The following is a 17,704-nucleotide window of genomic DNA, read 5'->3' on the forward strand; positions in this document are numbered from 1 at the left end:
ATTTACTGGTAAGTCCCTGATAAAGTGGTATACCATATACCCAGGGCCTGTATTTAAAATGCTAATAGTGGGCCTGCAGCACTGATTGTGCCATCCACATAAGTATCCTTTCAAACCTGTCTCGGGCCTGCTATTGCAGGGCCTGTGTGTGCAGTTTACTGCCACAGCGACTTGGCATCTAAAACTACTTGCCAAGCCATAAAGTCCCTGTTTATTACATATAAGTCACCCCTAAGGTAGGCCCTAAGTGACCCGAAGGGCAGGGTGCTGTGTTAAGTAAAAGATAGGACATATGCTCTTTTTAACTGAACCGGACGTCACGCTGGCATATCTGGGAGCCATTGTACTCCATACATTCTATACATCACTGTTTCTTTATTAAAAGGCACGACATGGAGAACATGCGGGTAACACCATTCGCAAGCTAAGCCCTGAAGAAAACCCAGGAGGACGAAATGCATCAGCTAACAATTGCATGAGGTGTTTTTTAAGAACAACCAATGAATAAAGAATAAAGAAAAAAAATTCAATGAAAGAACGACTCGTACAATAGTTTATTGGGAAGACATTACTTTGTTATTTCTATCTGTGAACTATGGATTATAATTTAAGTCACATGAACAATTAACTAGGACACTGAGTGCTGAACCACTCTGTGTGTTTTGTTTTGGGGATTCCTTTTCCCCTTATGGAGACGTAGGGGCGGTCATGTCTCTGGTTCATTCTACCACATTTTAGACAATCTTTACTCCTATCACTCTGTGTTGACAAGTGCAGGACTTGTGTGGCTTGACCCTTCTCTGTGCCACTGATATGCTTGTTTTGTTACTAACAGTAGCAAGTGCTGGTAGTGACAAACACCCACATTTGTTTTTCACTACTGTGAGGGTTGCTTCTCTCATAGGTTAACATTGGGGGTTCCTTAAAATAATATAAAGCTGTAATTCCTGATTGCAGAGGAGTAGATGCTTTATGTTTTATATCCTTGGATGGGTACAGCCAAATCCTCTTTACTGGTAAAGTGGGATTTGGAATTACTGGGTGTGGAGTGTCTCTTTTAGAAAGTAGGCATTTCTCTTCTCTTAGCTCTTTGTGTGACTTCCAGCCTGTCTCCAGTGTACGTCCGGGTTTGGGTGACAGCTACACTTTGTGCATTCCCTCTAGACAGCCACAAACACAGGACAGTCAGCTGCATTCATTTGCATACTGATTGGTCTTCCTGGGCAGAGGGAATGGTAGGGACTGACACATACACTTCAATAGGCAAAGTCCTGCCCTCACACAAAGCACTGATCAGCCACCCAGGGTTAGCCTTGCAGACAGGAATGGGTTGAAAGGGGACCTGTGCAATTCAAAGACTTTGCTTTGACGTCACCTACACTTCAAAGACACCTTTGGGCATAAGTACTGGGTCTCTCACTCCTTCTAATCAGGCACTGCATAATAATAATATAATAACAAGCATTTATAAAGCACAACAGCTACCTCAAACAGAGGTGTCCCGGCGCTAAGCAGGCAAGCAGAAGCGAGGGAATTACTGGGTTTTAGCTTTGACTAAAAAGCCAAGTCTTCAGAGTCTTTCTGAACTCATGTTCAGACTGGATAAGGCGCATGCTGGAAGGAAGGGAATTCCACAATTTGGCAGTTACCACCGTGAAGGATCAACCCCCTGTGGGTGATTTTCATAGCAAGGTTCAACTAGCAGATGTTGAGAATTAGACCTCAATGACCATTTTTGTTGGTAGCAGCCTAGTTGATGCTTCAGGTAACTAGGACAATTGCCTCGTAATGCCCGGAAGGCCATGGTCAGGGCCTTGAACTTTATCCTTTCCGCCACCGGAAGCCAGTACAGCTGTCTTATATGCGGAGAGATGTGGTGTCGATATGGTACTCGTCTAATTAATCTCACAGCTGCATTTTGGACCATCTGCAATCTCTTCATCAGATAGGCAGGTAGTCCTAGGTAAAGACTGTTTGCGTAGTCCAGTCGAGATGTTACTGTGGCGTAAACAATGACTCTACGACAGTCCTCTGGCAGTAGATGCAGAAATTTCCTCAGGCTTCTCAACTTACCGAAGCAAGAGGCTGCTATATGAGGTACTTGGGCTGTAAATGAAAGAACTGTTTCCCATTTTACCCCCAAGTTTTTTTGCCATCGTTGCTGGGATAGGTGCCAGGCCCATTTCGGCTGGACACCAAAGTCCCAATGATGGAGGTGCTGCTTTACCAAAGAACAAGACCTCTGTCTTCTCCACATTGAGCTTTAGCTTATTGGTATTCATCCAACCGGAGATATCCTTCAAGCATCCCTTGAATCTAATAAAAGCATCTGCCGAATGATCCTTAAATGAAAACCCCAACTGGGTGTCATCAGCGTATGATATTGCCTTTCATCCCAGTTGGCATGAGGGAGAACAGCGGAGCTAGTTAGGTATTGAAGAGCAGCGGGCTAAGAGCCGAACCCTGCGGTACCCCACACCATAGTGGCTTTGGTTCTGACTGAAAAAGTTGAAGTGACCCTTTGCGTGTGGTCTTTAAGGTAGGACGGTAGCCAAGACAGGGCCATCCCTCCCAGTACCATTGATTTGAGTCTGTCTAATAAGATTAGGTGATCCACGGTGTTGAATGCTGCAGGCAGGTCCAAAAGTACCGACATTGCTGATGCACCCGTGTCCACCATCATTCTTACAGACCTGTCTCAGTGCTAAAACCGGACCGAAAGCCGGATTGCATGTCATGCAGTATGTCGCGCTCCTCGATGATATTAGCCAGTTGGCGCTGTACCATTTTTTCCAACATCTTTGCTGGGGCTGGCAATAATGATATTGGGCGGTAGTTGTTAAGCTCTCCTGGGTCTACATTAGGTTTTTTCATCAGGTGCAATAGCAGCACATGTTTCCATACATCAGGGAAGATGCCCCTGGAGAGTGAGGTGTTTCATATATGATTCAGAATGGGATTAATTATGTGAGCCAATGTCTTCCACACTTTTGGTGGACATGGATCCTCTGGGTACCCTGACCTACATTTCTGGATCTCCACCAGGGATTCCTGTTAGGAGATAGGGAGGCATTCCAGAAAAGTATCCCCTGTATTTCAGACTTCCAATGCAACTGTTTCCACTATCTCCCTCTCTGTCGTGAAGGTATCATAAACCTTCAGGATTTTATTCTCAAAGTAGTCCGATAGCTTCGTATACAAAGACAGCGATGGCTGAATCTTGCACTGAAGCGCCACAGGCTTGGTGAAAGAGCTGACAAGCCTAAAAATTTCCTTGCCCGAGTTCTCAGTGTTATTAATGCACTTCACGAGGTAGTCCCTTCTGGTCACCCTGATCGGTTTGTGAAGCTCTTTTAAAGCCTTCTTAAAAGCCATTTTGGCCAATGGGCTATATTCCTTCCTCCCGAGGCGCTCCATTTTTTTACATCTGCTTTTTTCCACTCTGAGCTCCTCAGAGAACCATGGGGCAGATGGGGATTTCTCGAGATTATAACTAGTTTGGCCGGCAATACGGTGTCCAGAGCGGCGTAGATCCACCTGTTCAGTGCGGGTGTGTCTACATTAGTGTCATTAGTTAACTGTAATTGACTCTTCAACAGTGCTGAACCAAGGGTCTCTGCTGTTAGCTTCTTCCAATTCCTTTTTGGTATATTGCGGGTTTCTCTGCCAGAATGAAGTTTTTCTAGACTGAACGAAAAAGGGAGCAGGTAGTGGTCGATCCAGACCAATTTATGCAGAGTCTTGCGACCAAGTACGAGATATTCGAGAACAATACATTTAAGGTATTACCTGCGCAGTGAGTGGGGAGATTTACATGTGTGAGATTTGCACCATTAAGGGACATGATTAACAACAAAGCGTGAGTGCACCCAGGATTATTTATATGCAGGTTGAAATCCCCTAAGGCCGTATAGTTGGCATATTGCCATGACTTCTGAGCGATGAGGATGCAAAGGTCTAGGGTTAGACTAGGTGGACAGTCTGGCGGTCTATATACCAAAAGTCTCTCAAAGGATGCAGTGGGTCTTGTCTTTATATAGGAGTTCAGCCCCTCTATCAAACCCATATTTCTCAGCTCTGTGGTGGAGATCTACCATTAATTCCTCACATTGATGGCTACCCCACCCCCTCTTTTCTCGCCTTCCCTGTTAGCGCAACAGATTTTAAACCCCAAGGGAATGGCCAGAGTCAAAACCGGTATAGTTTCCTCCTTCAACCATGTTTTGGTCAGAATCATCACATCCCATTTATTGTCAGACAGCGATAACCAAAAATCATCTATATGTTTGGGCAATAATCTGCAATTAATCAGACAGGCTCTTATCCTGTCTTCTGACTTCTTCTGCCCTGAGGCCAAAGGGCTCATGCCACTATTTCCCAGGGACATCCCCGTATTTCCTAAAACAAAATTGCATCTTTTGCAGTAGTATGAAGAACTATGCTTGCCATGTCAATATCATGGCCATCAGGAAATGAGTTCCTATCCAGGAGGGAGTCCCGAGGCCAGAAATTGCTCTTACCGCACATAAAGAGGGGCTGCGTGGCTGGTGCTGGCCGTGTTCTTTTACAGCGCATCCTATGGTAAGTAATGGAGATTTGTTTAGCATTAGGGTGGGTATGGGTTTTGAGGTACATGGGAATAGTAATTGTTACCCCTACACTATACAACACTTTGCCTACTGTTGCACTCAACAACATGTGTGAACGGACGCATAGCAGACACGTGCAGCAAGTGTGCCAAAGGCAAGCCCATTTGCGCCTGTCTGCGTCCGGAACACGGGCACTGCATTGCCAGTAGGTCTGACATTGCCTTTTGTCTTTGTCAGTGCCTGTTTTGTAACTGTTTTTGCAAAACTTGATTGTAGGGAAGCTGCTGGGCCCTTGTCAATCTAAAACATATATATTGTGGAAAAGCAAATATATTTCATTGGTCTCAAAAAGTAAAAATGTTCATGATCAGTGTACCGAAGGGAATTACTTGTTCCTTGTGAATGGGCAGAATGCTGTAACTCACAGCGAAGTTAGCCAGTCGCTGAAGTTGGATGACCCATTACCACATGCTGTATGTTGTAGTGAATGACAATATCAGACCAAAGGAGGAAGACAGCTTGCTAAAAGCTGCTATAAGTATATGTATTACACATATAATTTTAATAAAAGCAAAAGGACTTGAGTAACGCCAGGTCTGTGCAAGTGATTGGCCATCAGTGCAACTACCATTGCACAAAATGCTAAACGTCTGAAAATACTTTGTTCATATGTCATGTGCAACACTTTCAAACAATTGTAAAGTTTTAAGCAAGAACAGTTTTTGCATTCCGAGAATGCTCTTTCACTTTTCCCTTTTAGAAGAGGCTACATGACTTTTACATTTTATTTGCAGTATTTCGTAGAGCACAAACATTCATCCCCAGAGGGATATCATGGCCCTAAAACGGTCACATGCCTATCGACTAAAGTACCGGAGAGAAGGGGCAAGTCAGTTACTCTGGGAAGAACCGTGGGGCATATTACCAAGGGGGGCGATAGGCAATTATCGCCGGTTTAGCTGCCGTTTTCTGCCGCTAAGCGGCGATAATTCTGTCGCAATATTAGTGAGCTGTCGCTAACTGATGTTAGCGACAGCTTTTAGGCGATAGCGAGCGGTTTGGGGCCCTCTTTGCATGTCAGCGATATTTATCGCTAATGACATGCAAAGTGGGCGTACCCAACCTGTTAACGTCGCTATCGCCTATTAGCAAGGCGGGCGTAGCGATGGACCAGTTCTTAGCCATGTTATCCAATGGGAGGTGGATAACATGGCTAAGAGCATTTTGTCGCTAATGCATGAATATCGCTGTATTCTCAGCGATATTCGCGCTATCGCCGGAAAAATTATCACTTTGGAGATAAACGTTGCTATTAGCACATTATCTCAGCGATAATTTCCGGCGATGCTTATTGATGAAAAAATGGTTGCTAAGCCTAGTTAGCGATAAATTTCGCTACTCGTTGGTAATATGCCCCCGTGTTTTCAGCTTTTTCCTGAATCTGGCATGGTCGCTAGTGAGAAGGAGGTCCAGGGGAAGAAGATTCCACTGGGCTGCTGCAAGATGGGTAAATGCGTTGCCTTTTGCTCTTTAGACACACTTAAATGTGGGTCAGGCTAGATTTAATTGTCTCAGGTTTCTAGTAGGTTTGTAAAACTCCACCTTGGATCGAAGGATCACGGGCCAGAGTCATGAAGAGCCTTGTGTATATGGCAGAAAAGGTTACATTTTGCTCTTTTTCAGCTTGGCCAGCGATTGGAGGGTTTTTAGGCTGGCAGAGACAGAGCTGTATATATCTTTTATTGCAAAGGAGTTTAACGGCCGCGTTTTGTATCATCTGCAGGGGCAAAAAATTATAGTCAGTCATGCCTAGATATAAAGCATTTCTGTAGTCCAAACTACTGGTGATTAGAGCTTGGACTACAGTTCTGCCCCAATCGACTGGAATTCAACAGAAAAGCTTCCAGAAGCGTTTGAGCAAGCCAAAGCATCACAGGTGGCATTGACTTGCTCCTGCATGGATAAAGACTCATCAATGAGGACTCCTAGGTTTGTTTGTTGCCGCTTTTTTTGTGCTCTGGTACAGGGCCCAGGGATACTGGCCACCATGATGAATCTTAAATCTGATGGGCACCTCCGAATAGTGGAATGTCAGTTTTTTCGGCGTTTAGTTTTATGCAATGAGCCATCATTCAGCTGGCTACCTCAGAGAGGCAGCTAGAAAGGTTTTTTCTGGTCTCTTTGTGCTTCTCCCCTATCGAGATGACCAGTTGGGTATCGTTGGCATTTACCATTCGAAGTACTACGTGTTCCAGAATGCAAAAAAATTGCAAGACCAAAAAGAACTAGTCAGGCCTGATCTTGGACAGATTCCACTGATCTATGTAAACATCAAGGTAAATTAATTGCACTACAGACGAAAGAATGTAATGGAAACCATTCAAGCAGAGGGATGACTGTATGTTGCCCAAATCAACCTTATTTAATCTGCAGCTCATTCTTCAACACGTGCCTTCTCATGTTTCTCCATTCATCCTCCCATTCTTCCTTACTCTGCCCCTCACTCTCCAACCAAAAGTCGCTACTCATTAATTTCACCTCGCTACTTGCTGGTATTCTCCAGGTCTCTATTCTAATAATCTTGTTCCACCCATCTGACTCTTTCACCGGGCCCTCCTCTCGCTACCTAAGTAGTGAGGGCTTCTCCAACCAGCGGTAGCTTGCAAATGTCAATGTGCAGTGGTTGTCTACTTATGAGCCCACAGCCAGAATGCTTTTGCACAGTTATTGGTTCTTGCCACTGAAAGATGACTTAACTTCTGGTTGTGATCTTAAAGGCAGTCTAAATATATTCTCAATATGTTATTATTTTATTCAGGGGATAAAAATCGAGGAGATTCGGATCAAGCCAATTCTGGCACGAGCTAAGGCGAGTGCCCCTGTGACTGAGGGGATTGTGGAAGTGAAACACGCGGGACGATGGAGACAGGTCTGCAGTACGGACTGGACCATGAGAAACAGCAAAGTGGTGTGTGGCATGATGGGATTCCCAGGAGAGATGCTGCCTAACGACAAATTCTACAGGTACTATGACTGTGCTTGACCACCATGACCAGAAAGGGACCTAAGTAAACTTTGGGGGGGGGGGGCTTTTTTTAAACATATTTTCAAATATTGGTGTCAGATTGTTGGATATGAAGATTTACTGTATTGCATTTGAAAGATTACATTTTGAAGCACAATGATGGAGAGCAATGCTTGTATAGTTTCAAGTTTTAGTTTATTTGATTCAGTTCTCTTGCGAGAACAACAAACTATGCTTGTATAAAGTTGTGATGTTGATGAATATGATAAAGGAGATCAAAATATTAAAAACAGAAACAAGTTCTTTATAATCTAAAAAGCTGCTATATAAAAACATTTGAGGTATTTTTTTAAGAAACTTCAAAAGTAAAGAGACTTTTAGAAGTCAGGTTACACAGACGTCCACAGTAGTGCAGCAAATGTTTACACACGTTTTTATGCTGCCACAGGAATTTGGTATTACGAAAAGAGCAGCAAACATCTTTCCGTCCCCTTCTTTTACACCTATTGAAAATGCTTAACTACTAGCATTCTTACGACTAGGAGCTTACTACTACAGATAGGGATGGCCTGATCAGTATTTGGGAACCTACAGTTCAAAAGGCAGACTACGTCTGATTTTGGGGGCTAACTTAAAACAAGTGTGAAATGCAGTGTGTGTTTTTTTTTGTCAGTGTGGAATGTGACAAAACAGAAGGTGTCTTACTTTAGCTCACTAGTCCAACTAGAGACGGCAAACATATGCATGGTTTAGAAAGTGGTGCACAAAATGGAAAGTTGAACCACCTGGCGGCCTGTGGAGCATTGCATTACGGACCAACACACGTGTTGACTTTGCATGCCATAACAACGCGGTCATAACCATGACTGCGTCTTTACCACGCATGCCTTTACAACAAATTTCATTATAAAGGCATGATTGGTAAGGTAAGTAAGTGGTAAAGGCTACATCCCAGGCCCCCACCCTGTTGCAGGTATTCTGCACATACACAGAACTATGCGAAGGAATATATGGCCTCAGTGTATAGGGGCTTAGCCTTCCCACCACCTTAGTGCCCACGAACCCAGAACCGACTAGCCATACCATCATTCGCTCTCTTACACACTCATATAGAAGCAAATGATTAGACACCCCAGAACACAACACTCCCGGATCGCTCAGGAATCGTGGTAACAACAACACACCTTTTCGCACACTCTCTCGTACATGTCCACAATAAGAACTGGCCAAAACACGAGTATAGTTTAAAATGCTTATTTTAACTATTGTGCTCTAACATGCAGTATGCAAGCCACTACCAGCAGCAAAATGCACAAACCTAACACAGTTAGCATTGCAGCAAGGCCATCAATACTACTAGTATAAAGAGAGAACAGAAACCTTTTGGCAAGGTAAACTCGGGAACCACAGCGCCAATCCACACACCCAATACATTGTTGGAATTCTCAGGGTGTGTAGATGGACATAGGTGACATAAAATAAAAATAAAACGTAAATTAAAAAATTTAAATTTAAAAACAAAGTAGTCCCCTAAAACTAGCGCCGGCCGTGACGTAGCGCTGACCGCGACCTAGACGTGCGTGATGACGACAGGCGGGGAGGAGCGGTGACGAGTGGCGAGGAGTGGCAGTGAAGGAGTGGTGACGAGCGGCAAGGAGTGGCGGTGAAGTCCGGAGCGCTGGGAGGAGCGGCGGCGCAGGTAAGGCAAAGGCGAGGCGGGAGGCAGGAAGCGGGCGGGAGGCGGGAGGCGGTCTGGGCAATGTCAGGGCGGGCGGGGGCCCGGGAGTGGCGGTGGAGTGTGGAGCGCGGCTCAGGTAAGGCAGAGGCGGGAGGCAGGTGGGAGGCGGGCGGGAGGCGGTCTAGGCAATATCGGGGCGGGCGGGGGCCCGGGCGGGAGTGCACAAAAGCCAAAAATGCTGCCCCCAGCCCCCTTCTGCCCCGGGCAACGCCAGGGCGGGCTGCTAGTATATCATAAAGGGGGATGTCATCATATAAAGACAATGGATAAAGTACTATAAAGTCTAACCCCCTTAGTAAGAAGAAGCTTTATTATATAATAGAAGATCTCTGGGCTTTGCCAGCAAACCCCAAACCTTAGTGCCTAGATGGTATATCTACAGGAACTGCATGGCTCTTCTCCCTGGAAAACTCACTCTCCAAGTGTGTGTTACCTAAACATGCATCCCCATAATATCAAAGCATGAGTTTCCAGCAGCAGCTGTATTAGCATGTTTTGTTTTGTCTAGTTGCGAGGGACTAATCAGAACAGAAAAGCAAGAGGCATTGTTTATCGACCTTGCTCACAGTGTTTAGACTAAACTCCAGGAAAAGGCAGAGAACGAACCAAGCAGACGGTTTTCTTGTGAAAGGCATAAACAAAGTCTTGCAGAAATAAAGCCATGTAGTAACATGCGCAAAAGCAGCATCATGGTTGCTGGGCCCATTTTAATTTAGCAATGTCGACAATGTCCCTATCCGCCACGTGTCAACCCTGAGCTCTGAAACCTGGCCCCAGCTCTTAAAACTACCCGACCCCAGCCCTTAAAAACCCCCAACCAGCCACCCTGAGCCCACAAACAAGCCCCACCCCTACTAAAAACTATCCCTGCCTTGAAAACGCCCCACCCTGAGCCCTAAACCCTAGCCTCCAGCCCTAAAAACTACCCCGACCCCAGCCCTAAAACCTACCCACCCCCCACCCTGAGCCTAAAAACACAGCCCTGAAATATACCTCACACCCCAGCCCTGAGCCCTACAACCCGGCCCACAGCTCTGAAAAATACCCCCACACCAGCCCAACCTAAAAATCTTAAACTACTCACCAACCCACCGTTTCATCCATTGTCATCCGCAGGAAGTCTCCAACACATCCTGCCCACTCGTTCCAATGCTAGACCACTGACTGCCTTTACCACACATATGCCTTTAGTGTCTTTACAACTGAAATCATTGTAAAGGGATATGCATGGTAAAGGCAAGAGTGGTAACGATTGTGTTGAAACGGCATACGTGGTTTACAACACGTTGTTAACGCCATTTCCCCCTGTGAAGATTTTGATATATGGCTTCAATCTGAAGTGCAATGTGACTGAAGCATAGAGCATGAATGATGAAGTGGGAAGAGGCGTGCTAGATACCTATCAGTGGGCCATGGTACATGCCAAACTATGGGTGCTGACAACTCATCATGCCTTTAATGTAAATGAACTTGGAGAAGACAATGGGCCAGAGTGCAGATGAGTAGAAAAATGGGTTACTCACGTAAGAATTATTTTATAAGACAAGGATGGTTGGGTTGAATAGATAAATGGTGTTAGGAACAGATATCAATGGTTTTGTGTAGTGATCACAGAATAAGCTATGGGTAAGGGATTTGGTCAGATTGTGATACCAAGGACCAGGTAAGGGTGGGCTAAGTTTGCATGTGTGTGTGCGTGTTCAACTCTCAGACAAGCATTGGCTAAAAACATTTGTATCTTGTTGCCTATGCCATTGACTCTATCAGTGGTTGCTAAATTATGCTGGGATTGGGAAATGCAATAGTGGTGGTGGTCATCATTGAATAGTACGTCATATAGTTACCAGTTGGCCATAAAATTGCATGTACACGCAACATTGCAGCCATTTTCGAAATAGAGAAAACATAGTTCCAAAATGGCTGCATCGTTTCTCCTACATGTAATGTGGCAACTATTTGTCGAGCATAAGTATACTGTCCACCATCTTTGAAAATTATTTTCAATACTTTTAAGATGGTTCTCACGTTGGGTGCCCATGCAATGTAGTGGCCATCTTGGAAGCAGAGAAATTATAGTCCTAAAATGGCTGCTGCATTGCATCTAAACATGCAGTGGGGTGATCATCTTGAAGGTATATATATAATGCTCCAAGACAGCTGAAGATTATTTTCTATACCTCTAAACTGACCACCATATAGAGTCTACACACAAAGTGCCGGCCATCTTGGCAGTTTATAAATTACGATTTCAAAATGGTCAAGTATTCCCAGTGCTGGCCAATTTTACAAGCGTATTGGCACTGCCAGTAGTGGCAGAGAGTGGTCCGAAATGGTACAGATCCTTGGGTGAAGTGAGAGAGAGGCACAGAGCTGTTAGTATTGCTTAGTGCTCTGGTGATGAAGTATAAAGAATACTGCAGCATTCGCCAAAAGGACAAGAAAGGAACAAAACATGCACTCCCATGGAGTACTAAGTCTCAAATGTTTAAAAAAAAAATAGAAGTTGAATTTTCCGGGTGTCAGCAAAGGAAGGATCCACAGAACCAACCAAAATGAAAAGGAAACATATATTCTAAATCGGAAGGATAACCACAAGGAGAGGGAAGGAAGCCATCACCTCGGGAGCGGGAATTTAAATAAACAAGAAAGCCATTCAGTCATGAGAGTAGGGGGGGGGGCATAACCAAGCCCATTCCAAGAATAGGTTAATTATGGGTTGCACTGCTGTTTGTGACAGTGGTCTGTAGCAAGAATGCATTGAGAATATTTATGTATTTAACAACAACTTACTGATCGAGCCCGAAAACATGGGTGTGAGTTAAAAGGTTAAACTATACATGGGCGGCAGAGAACTATCTGCAACCCTTGGGAAGAGGATACCAAATATAAGGAGCAAAGCTGACAGGAGTAATAGAAATTCAAGAAAGGAATAGATTTCCAAAGGATGAAAACCAGGAATCTGATCGTATTTGCCTCCAAACCGTTAGAAACGCTACCAAACACTATACTAGCTCTGAGGACAGAGCAGGCAGGACACGTCGGGTGTGTGGATAGACAGTCACAGGGACCACAATAGAGGATGTACAGAAATGTAAGATAAACACAGAGGAACCCTTGGACTTATGATTGCCTGGTGGATGCATGTGTGCAGGTTTTGGCAGGCATTTGTGAAAACCAGACAGGGAAATTTGATTCGCGTTGTGGAGTGATTTTAATACACAATAGCTTTCACATATTTTGTTCATATTTTGTGTTTTAGCTAGCGTTTTTGGGCAAGTCTGAAGCATTTTGGAGGGTCTTGATTCTATTGGAGCTCTCTGTGCTCCTCACTCTTGATAACAAGTGAGTGAATTAGTGAGTATTCAAGTAGAACATGTATCAGCAATTTTTCTCAATCATTCAATCTTCTCAGTGGGATCCCATGGCTTAAGTTATTATAACCCCCTGGAAGGTTGAGTAGTATCAGGGAAAACTGGTTGGCATTGGCAAGTGTAATGCGGAGATGTTTCCTTGTGCTGTTTCTGTTCCCTCGGACAGGCCTAAACCACAAATGAAGATAGCACATTAGGTGTTTTTTCTCTAATATTCCTGTTTATTGGCTTACCTCCACGTTCACCATATATTTGCAAAGGTTAAGATTCAGCCATTAGCCAGTTAAGCTCTCTCAGTATAGCAGGGGAAAATATATTTTTTCTGCCTCTGGAAGCTAAACACTGGGTGAGATTTTGGAATCTTCATCAGTGGAGCATAAATTGTGGATACAAATAGTGGGTCAAAATCCAGAGTTGGCTACAGAGTCCTAAGAAATTCCTGGTGCCCTATTACCTTTCCCAAACTACTGACACACCATATATAGCCGAGAATAAAAGGCAGTCCAGGAAGGACTGGGGTTAGTTAGTAGTACTGGCTAGTTGGTCAGCAGCCAACCAAAATGTTTTTTTTGTAATTCAAGTTTTATTGGTTTAAAAAAAAAAATCAAAGACTGTAAATGAATTACATTATGCAGGTAAGGGTAATAAGCAGCCCCTGCAGTGTATAAACAACCCCACCATTGAAGACACCAAGTAGGAGTCTACCTTATCTGCTCCACATTTGTTCCAAAAATCATTCCAACATAGGTAACCTTCTTTAGAAAGTATTAGGAGTGTTACCCTATGTTGACTTCTGTTTCCAACTCCCTCTCCTCTCAGACAATCAGATGCCTATGACATCTTTCACGGGACCCCTATAGATTGGAATGATCTTCAAAAAAAGGCCAGCTTTGATCAGTTCAAATGCAATTAAACAAAATTGCTGCAAAAACCTGCATTGAGGGGCAAATAGTCTAGTGTGTCAGCTTATGATAGTGCATCTGCCCATCTGAGATGGGCTTAACATTTACCTTGTTATTGGAGACTGGTCAGTAAAGCATGTTTCTGGAACAAAGGTTTGTATTTTCAATATTGTATTTGTACAAATAGGTCCAAGAAATTGTCCCTTCAAGCTTTGAAGCACTTACTAACTTTCTGATGCCCCGACCATCTAAGTTTTTAATGAGATCCATACCTGGTTTTGAGTCTGATATACCAAACCACAAGTTTGAAGTCTCCTGTTATTAGCAGGACAGTTTTGCCTATACTCTGTGGGAGTCCAGCACTGGGGTGGTTGTTGACAGACTGGCATAAAGAGGGTGGGATGTTCCTAATGGTTGTTGGTTTGGTGATGATCTTGCCCTGAGTTGAATCCTGGTGGAAAAATACATCTTTGTGTGGAAGGTCTTGACTACAGGCCTGGCCCCAAGTAGGCTGCATGGGGTAACATCGTTTTTAGATTGGGTGTAATTTTTTGTATGCATGTATGTGTGTATATATGTTAGTGTTTGATATTCCCATATTGCAAACCTAGCCAAAAGGTAGATGAATGCTGTACATGGTCAAATCAAGCATAAAGTCAATAAGTAATGCGAGACGAAGCTGGGCTTTGAATGCACAATGCATTGTATAAAGAGATGAGTCTTCAACTCTATCCTAAATTGAAGCGTTATCATCACACTGTTGTATCTTAATTCTATTATATGTGAGTAGAGCACCAAGTGGATATGTGTGAAGTTTAAAGATGACTGCGGACAGTATGTAAACCAGGGGGACTCCACAGGTGATATGAATCTTATGGCATCGGTTCCATTGAATACAGTAGGATACTTATGAGGGTGGGAAGGTCCACTGTGTTGAAGGCAGCTGAGAGGTCCAGCAATATCAAGAGGCAAAGTGCATCTTCATCTGTGGCTGAGAGGGAATTATCTATGATGTGTAAGGTAGTGGTCTCTGTGCGGGAGCATGATCTGGAGTCAGACTGGTAGCCGTGCAGAAGATGGTTAGCAATGATGTGATCTTGAAGCTGAAAATAGACTCCTTTTTCAATGATCTTGTCAACGAATGGTAGGTGAACGATGGGCCTGTTGTTAACAAGGTCATCAGGGTCTAGTGTAGGTTTCTTTAGGAGTGGGTGGATCTGAAATGTCTAGAGAGGTTCTGGGAAGATAGATTTTGTGATGGAAGCATTGTCATTGGTAAACAAGGGTAAGGGAGTGTACCCATAGAGCCTTGAAGAATAACAATGACGAGACATCATCTTCATAGAATGTGGATCTGAGGGAGTTGAACATGCCTGCGTGATCTAGGAGAGAGAAGGATTTGAAGGCTGACCACTGCGAGTTTCTACAGGAAGGGATGGGTGCAAAAGAAGAATCAGGCTTGGCATCACTGGTGTGTTATTGCAGTGATACGCAAAGTATGGGCCAAAGGCCCCATACGGCCCTCCTGACCTTTACTTGCAGTCTCCTGGTCAACAGCAGCACCTGGCTGCTGTTTATTCGACTCAGCACAAACATTAAAAAGATGTTAAATAAACAGGCAAGCATTTATTTAAAGGTTAGTTTAAGTTAAAGAAAGGAAGTAACTAGGGTGTGATGAACAGCGGAAATTTAGAAACACCAGTTTATTTATACATCTGTTTAAAATTCAAAAAGTGTATATTATTAGCATGCAGGACCGTTTCACTGTTTCGCCTTAGTATATTAGATTATATCAGTCCATTGAGAAGTATTGTTTTATTTAGTTGATTGTTTTCAAATATGAATTTAGAAATGTTCATGCTTTCCCCCAATCTTGGCAACAATGACAATAGTGAACTAAGGGGCAAGTCAGTTCTTATGTGCACTCTTTGGATAGCCTGGGTTTATATTATACATAGACAACATTATGGTTTCTTAAATCAAACACAGGAGAAGGTTTTGGTCAGCACACTTCCTGAAGTCATGCATTTCGAAATCCTCATATGTGATAATGAAAAAGGAGGGAATGTGATATAAAACATTTGCCTATGATCACACAATTTAGTTAAGTGGAGAAGCTCAGATGAATCCCAACTTTTTGGTTTCACATTGTGCAAGTCAAACATTAAATGTATATGCTTTGCTTCCCCTTCTCCCACCTTACTGCCAACCCCCCCCCAAACCTGCTAGAATCAATGCTGCCCTCCAGCACATCACAGACCAAACTTTGTGGCCCCTGGGGAAATGTTTGGGAGTACCCATGTTCTATTGGATCTTCTGTATTTTTTCACTGAAGAAGAGGTTGATGGCATTGCACTTTTCTGTGGAGTGAGAAACAGATAGGTCCAAGGAGGGGGTTGATGCAGTGCATCATTGTCTTGAACAGCGTTCTGCTTCTGTTAGTGGCTTCATTGATGGTGCCGGTATAGTACTTGCCTTAGCCGATGCGATGAGCATTCTGAGTGTTGTGCAGAGGGACATTAGTATCAAGAGGTCCTCTGGATTTCTGTTTTTCTTCCATTTTCTTTCCTGCTTACAGATTGATTGTTTATTGCCAGCAAGTTTTTTAGTGTACCAAGGTGCTGAAGGCTTTGGCTTGCATTTTCGTGCTATATTTGATGTGTGGATATTGTCATAGCTTTCCCAAAATATTGTTGAAGTGGTTTAGGAGGGTGTTTGCTTTGGACGTGGCACTAATAGAGTGAGAGATAAGTTTGAGCATTATGTTATCAGTGGGAAAGTCTTTGAAGGATCAGAAGGCTTTGTATTCTCTTGTGAGTTGAACTTGGGGTTAAATTTACAAGCCCCTATCGCCTTGGGTAAATATCAGGGACCCCCTGTTAAGGATCTAGCTCCTGGGTCAGGGAAACAACAATTTTTGAAAAGGTATATACCCAGGCAGACTTTAGCTACAGAAACCTGGCTTGACTGTAACACATCACAATAAAAACATTTGATAAACACACAAGAAAATGATAAAAATCAGAAAAATCAACAGACTGTTATGATATCAAAAATACATTTTAATTACGATTTGCTTTTTTATAAAAAAATCATCACACTGATAGAAGATATATAGTTACACAAATGGTACATTAATTAGGAATGACATTTCTGCATCAATACATTATTAAAATAAAAAACTGTAAAAAATTATTTTTCCAAAAGATGTATTGTTTTGTTAGACTTGGGCTGTGTCAACGCGTTTCGACAAAACATTTGTCTTCATCAGGACTTTAGAATGTGCAGCCAATTATTTCTAGGGGAAGAGAAAGAGTTATTGTAGTGACCTTGCACTGTAGTATTTTATTGAAGACTGAAACTGGAGGGCCGTGCTTTTTCTAAGAAGTGATACAAGCGGTAGACAATGCCTGAGAGAGTAAAAGACGGTGCGTATTTTTTAGCTCCTAGGACTCAGGGTCGATCTTATTGTCTCCAACAAAAGGACGTTACACTTGATTGTTTACAGAGGGGGTGTTCCTCTTTTAAAGAACATTATCGTCCCAAACCAAAAGGGTGCGTAATGGAGAACTCTGGTCTGTCAAAACTGTTCTGGCCGCTTTATGTGTCTAGCGAAGGTATACGGTTAGAGTAGTATTTAATTCCGGTAAGTTAAAAACAACCTTTTAGGTTCTGTATAGAATGGCGACGGAAGGTAGAGCCGCGTGTATATCTCTGAGATTCTTGCAGGATAATATATTGCCGTTCTTCCGAGCGGGAATCGATTGAGTTGATGGGCACTGCCCGGGGATGGTGCAGCCTCGATATAAATTCGGTTTCTTAGAGGTAACAGCGCCAGGCGTCTCCTTCCGTCAGGGATTCAGGTAGGAAAGTGGAAGATATCTTATCAAAGGTTGTTTTTAACTTACCGGAATTAAATACTACTCTAACCGTATACCTTCGCTAGACACATAAAGCGGCCAGAACAGTTTTGACAGACCAGAGTTCTCCATTACGCACCCTTTTGGTTTGGGACGATAATGTTCTTTAAAAGAGGAACACCCCCTCTGTAAACAATCAAGTGTAACGTCCTTTTGTTG

At 43.4% G+C, this 17,704-nt stretch overlaps 1 protein-coding gene across 1 annotated transcript in view; it reads left to right on the plus strand.

Moving 5' to 3' along the window:
- The window catches only part of LOXL4 (lysyl oxidase like 4), a 201,104-nt gene that overhangs the window by 62,249 nt on the left and 121,151 nt on the right, over nt 1–17,704 (plus strand). Inside the window, exon 4 of the mRNA XM_086922608.1 lies at nt 7,408–7,613. Within this exon, the coding sequence (XP_086778734.1) occupies nt 7,408–7,613 (206 nt within the window). The remainder of the gene's footprint in view (nt 1–7,407; nt 7,614–17,704) is intronic.

The sequence above is a fragment of the Lissotriton vulgaris genome, chromosome 5 (genome assembly GCF_964263255.1).
Source record: "Lissotriton vulgaris chromosome 5, aLisVul1.2, whole genome shotgun sequence".
NCBI classification, from domain to species: domain Eukaryota; kingdom Metazoa; phylum Chordata; class Amphibia; order Caudata; family Salamandridae; genus Lissotriton; species Lissotriton vulgaris.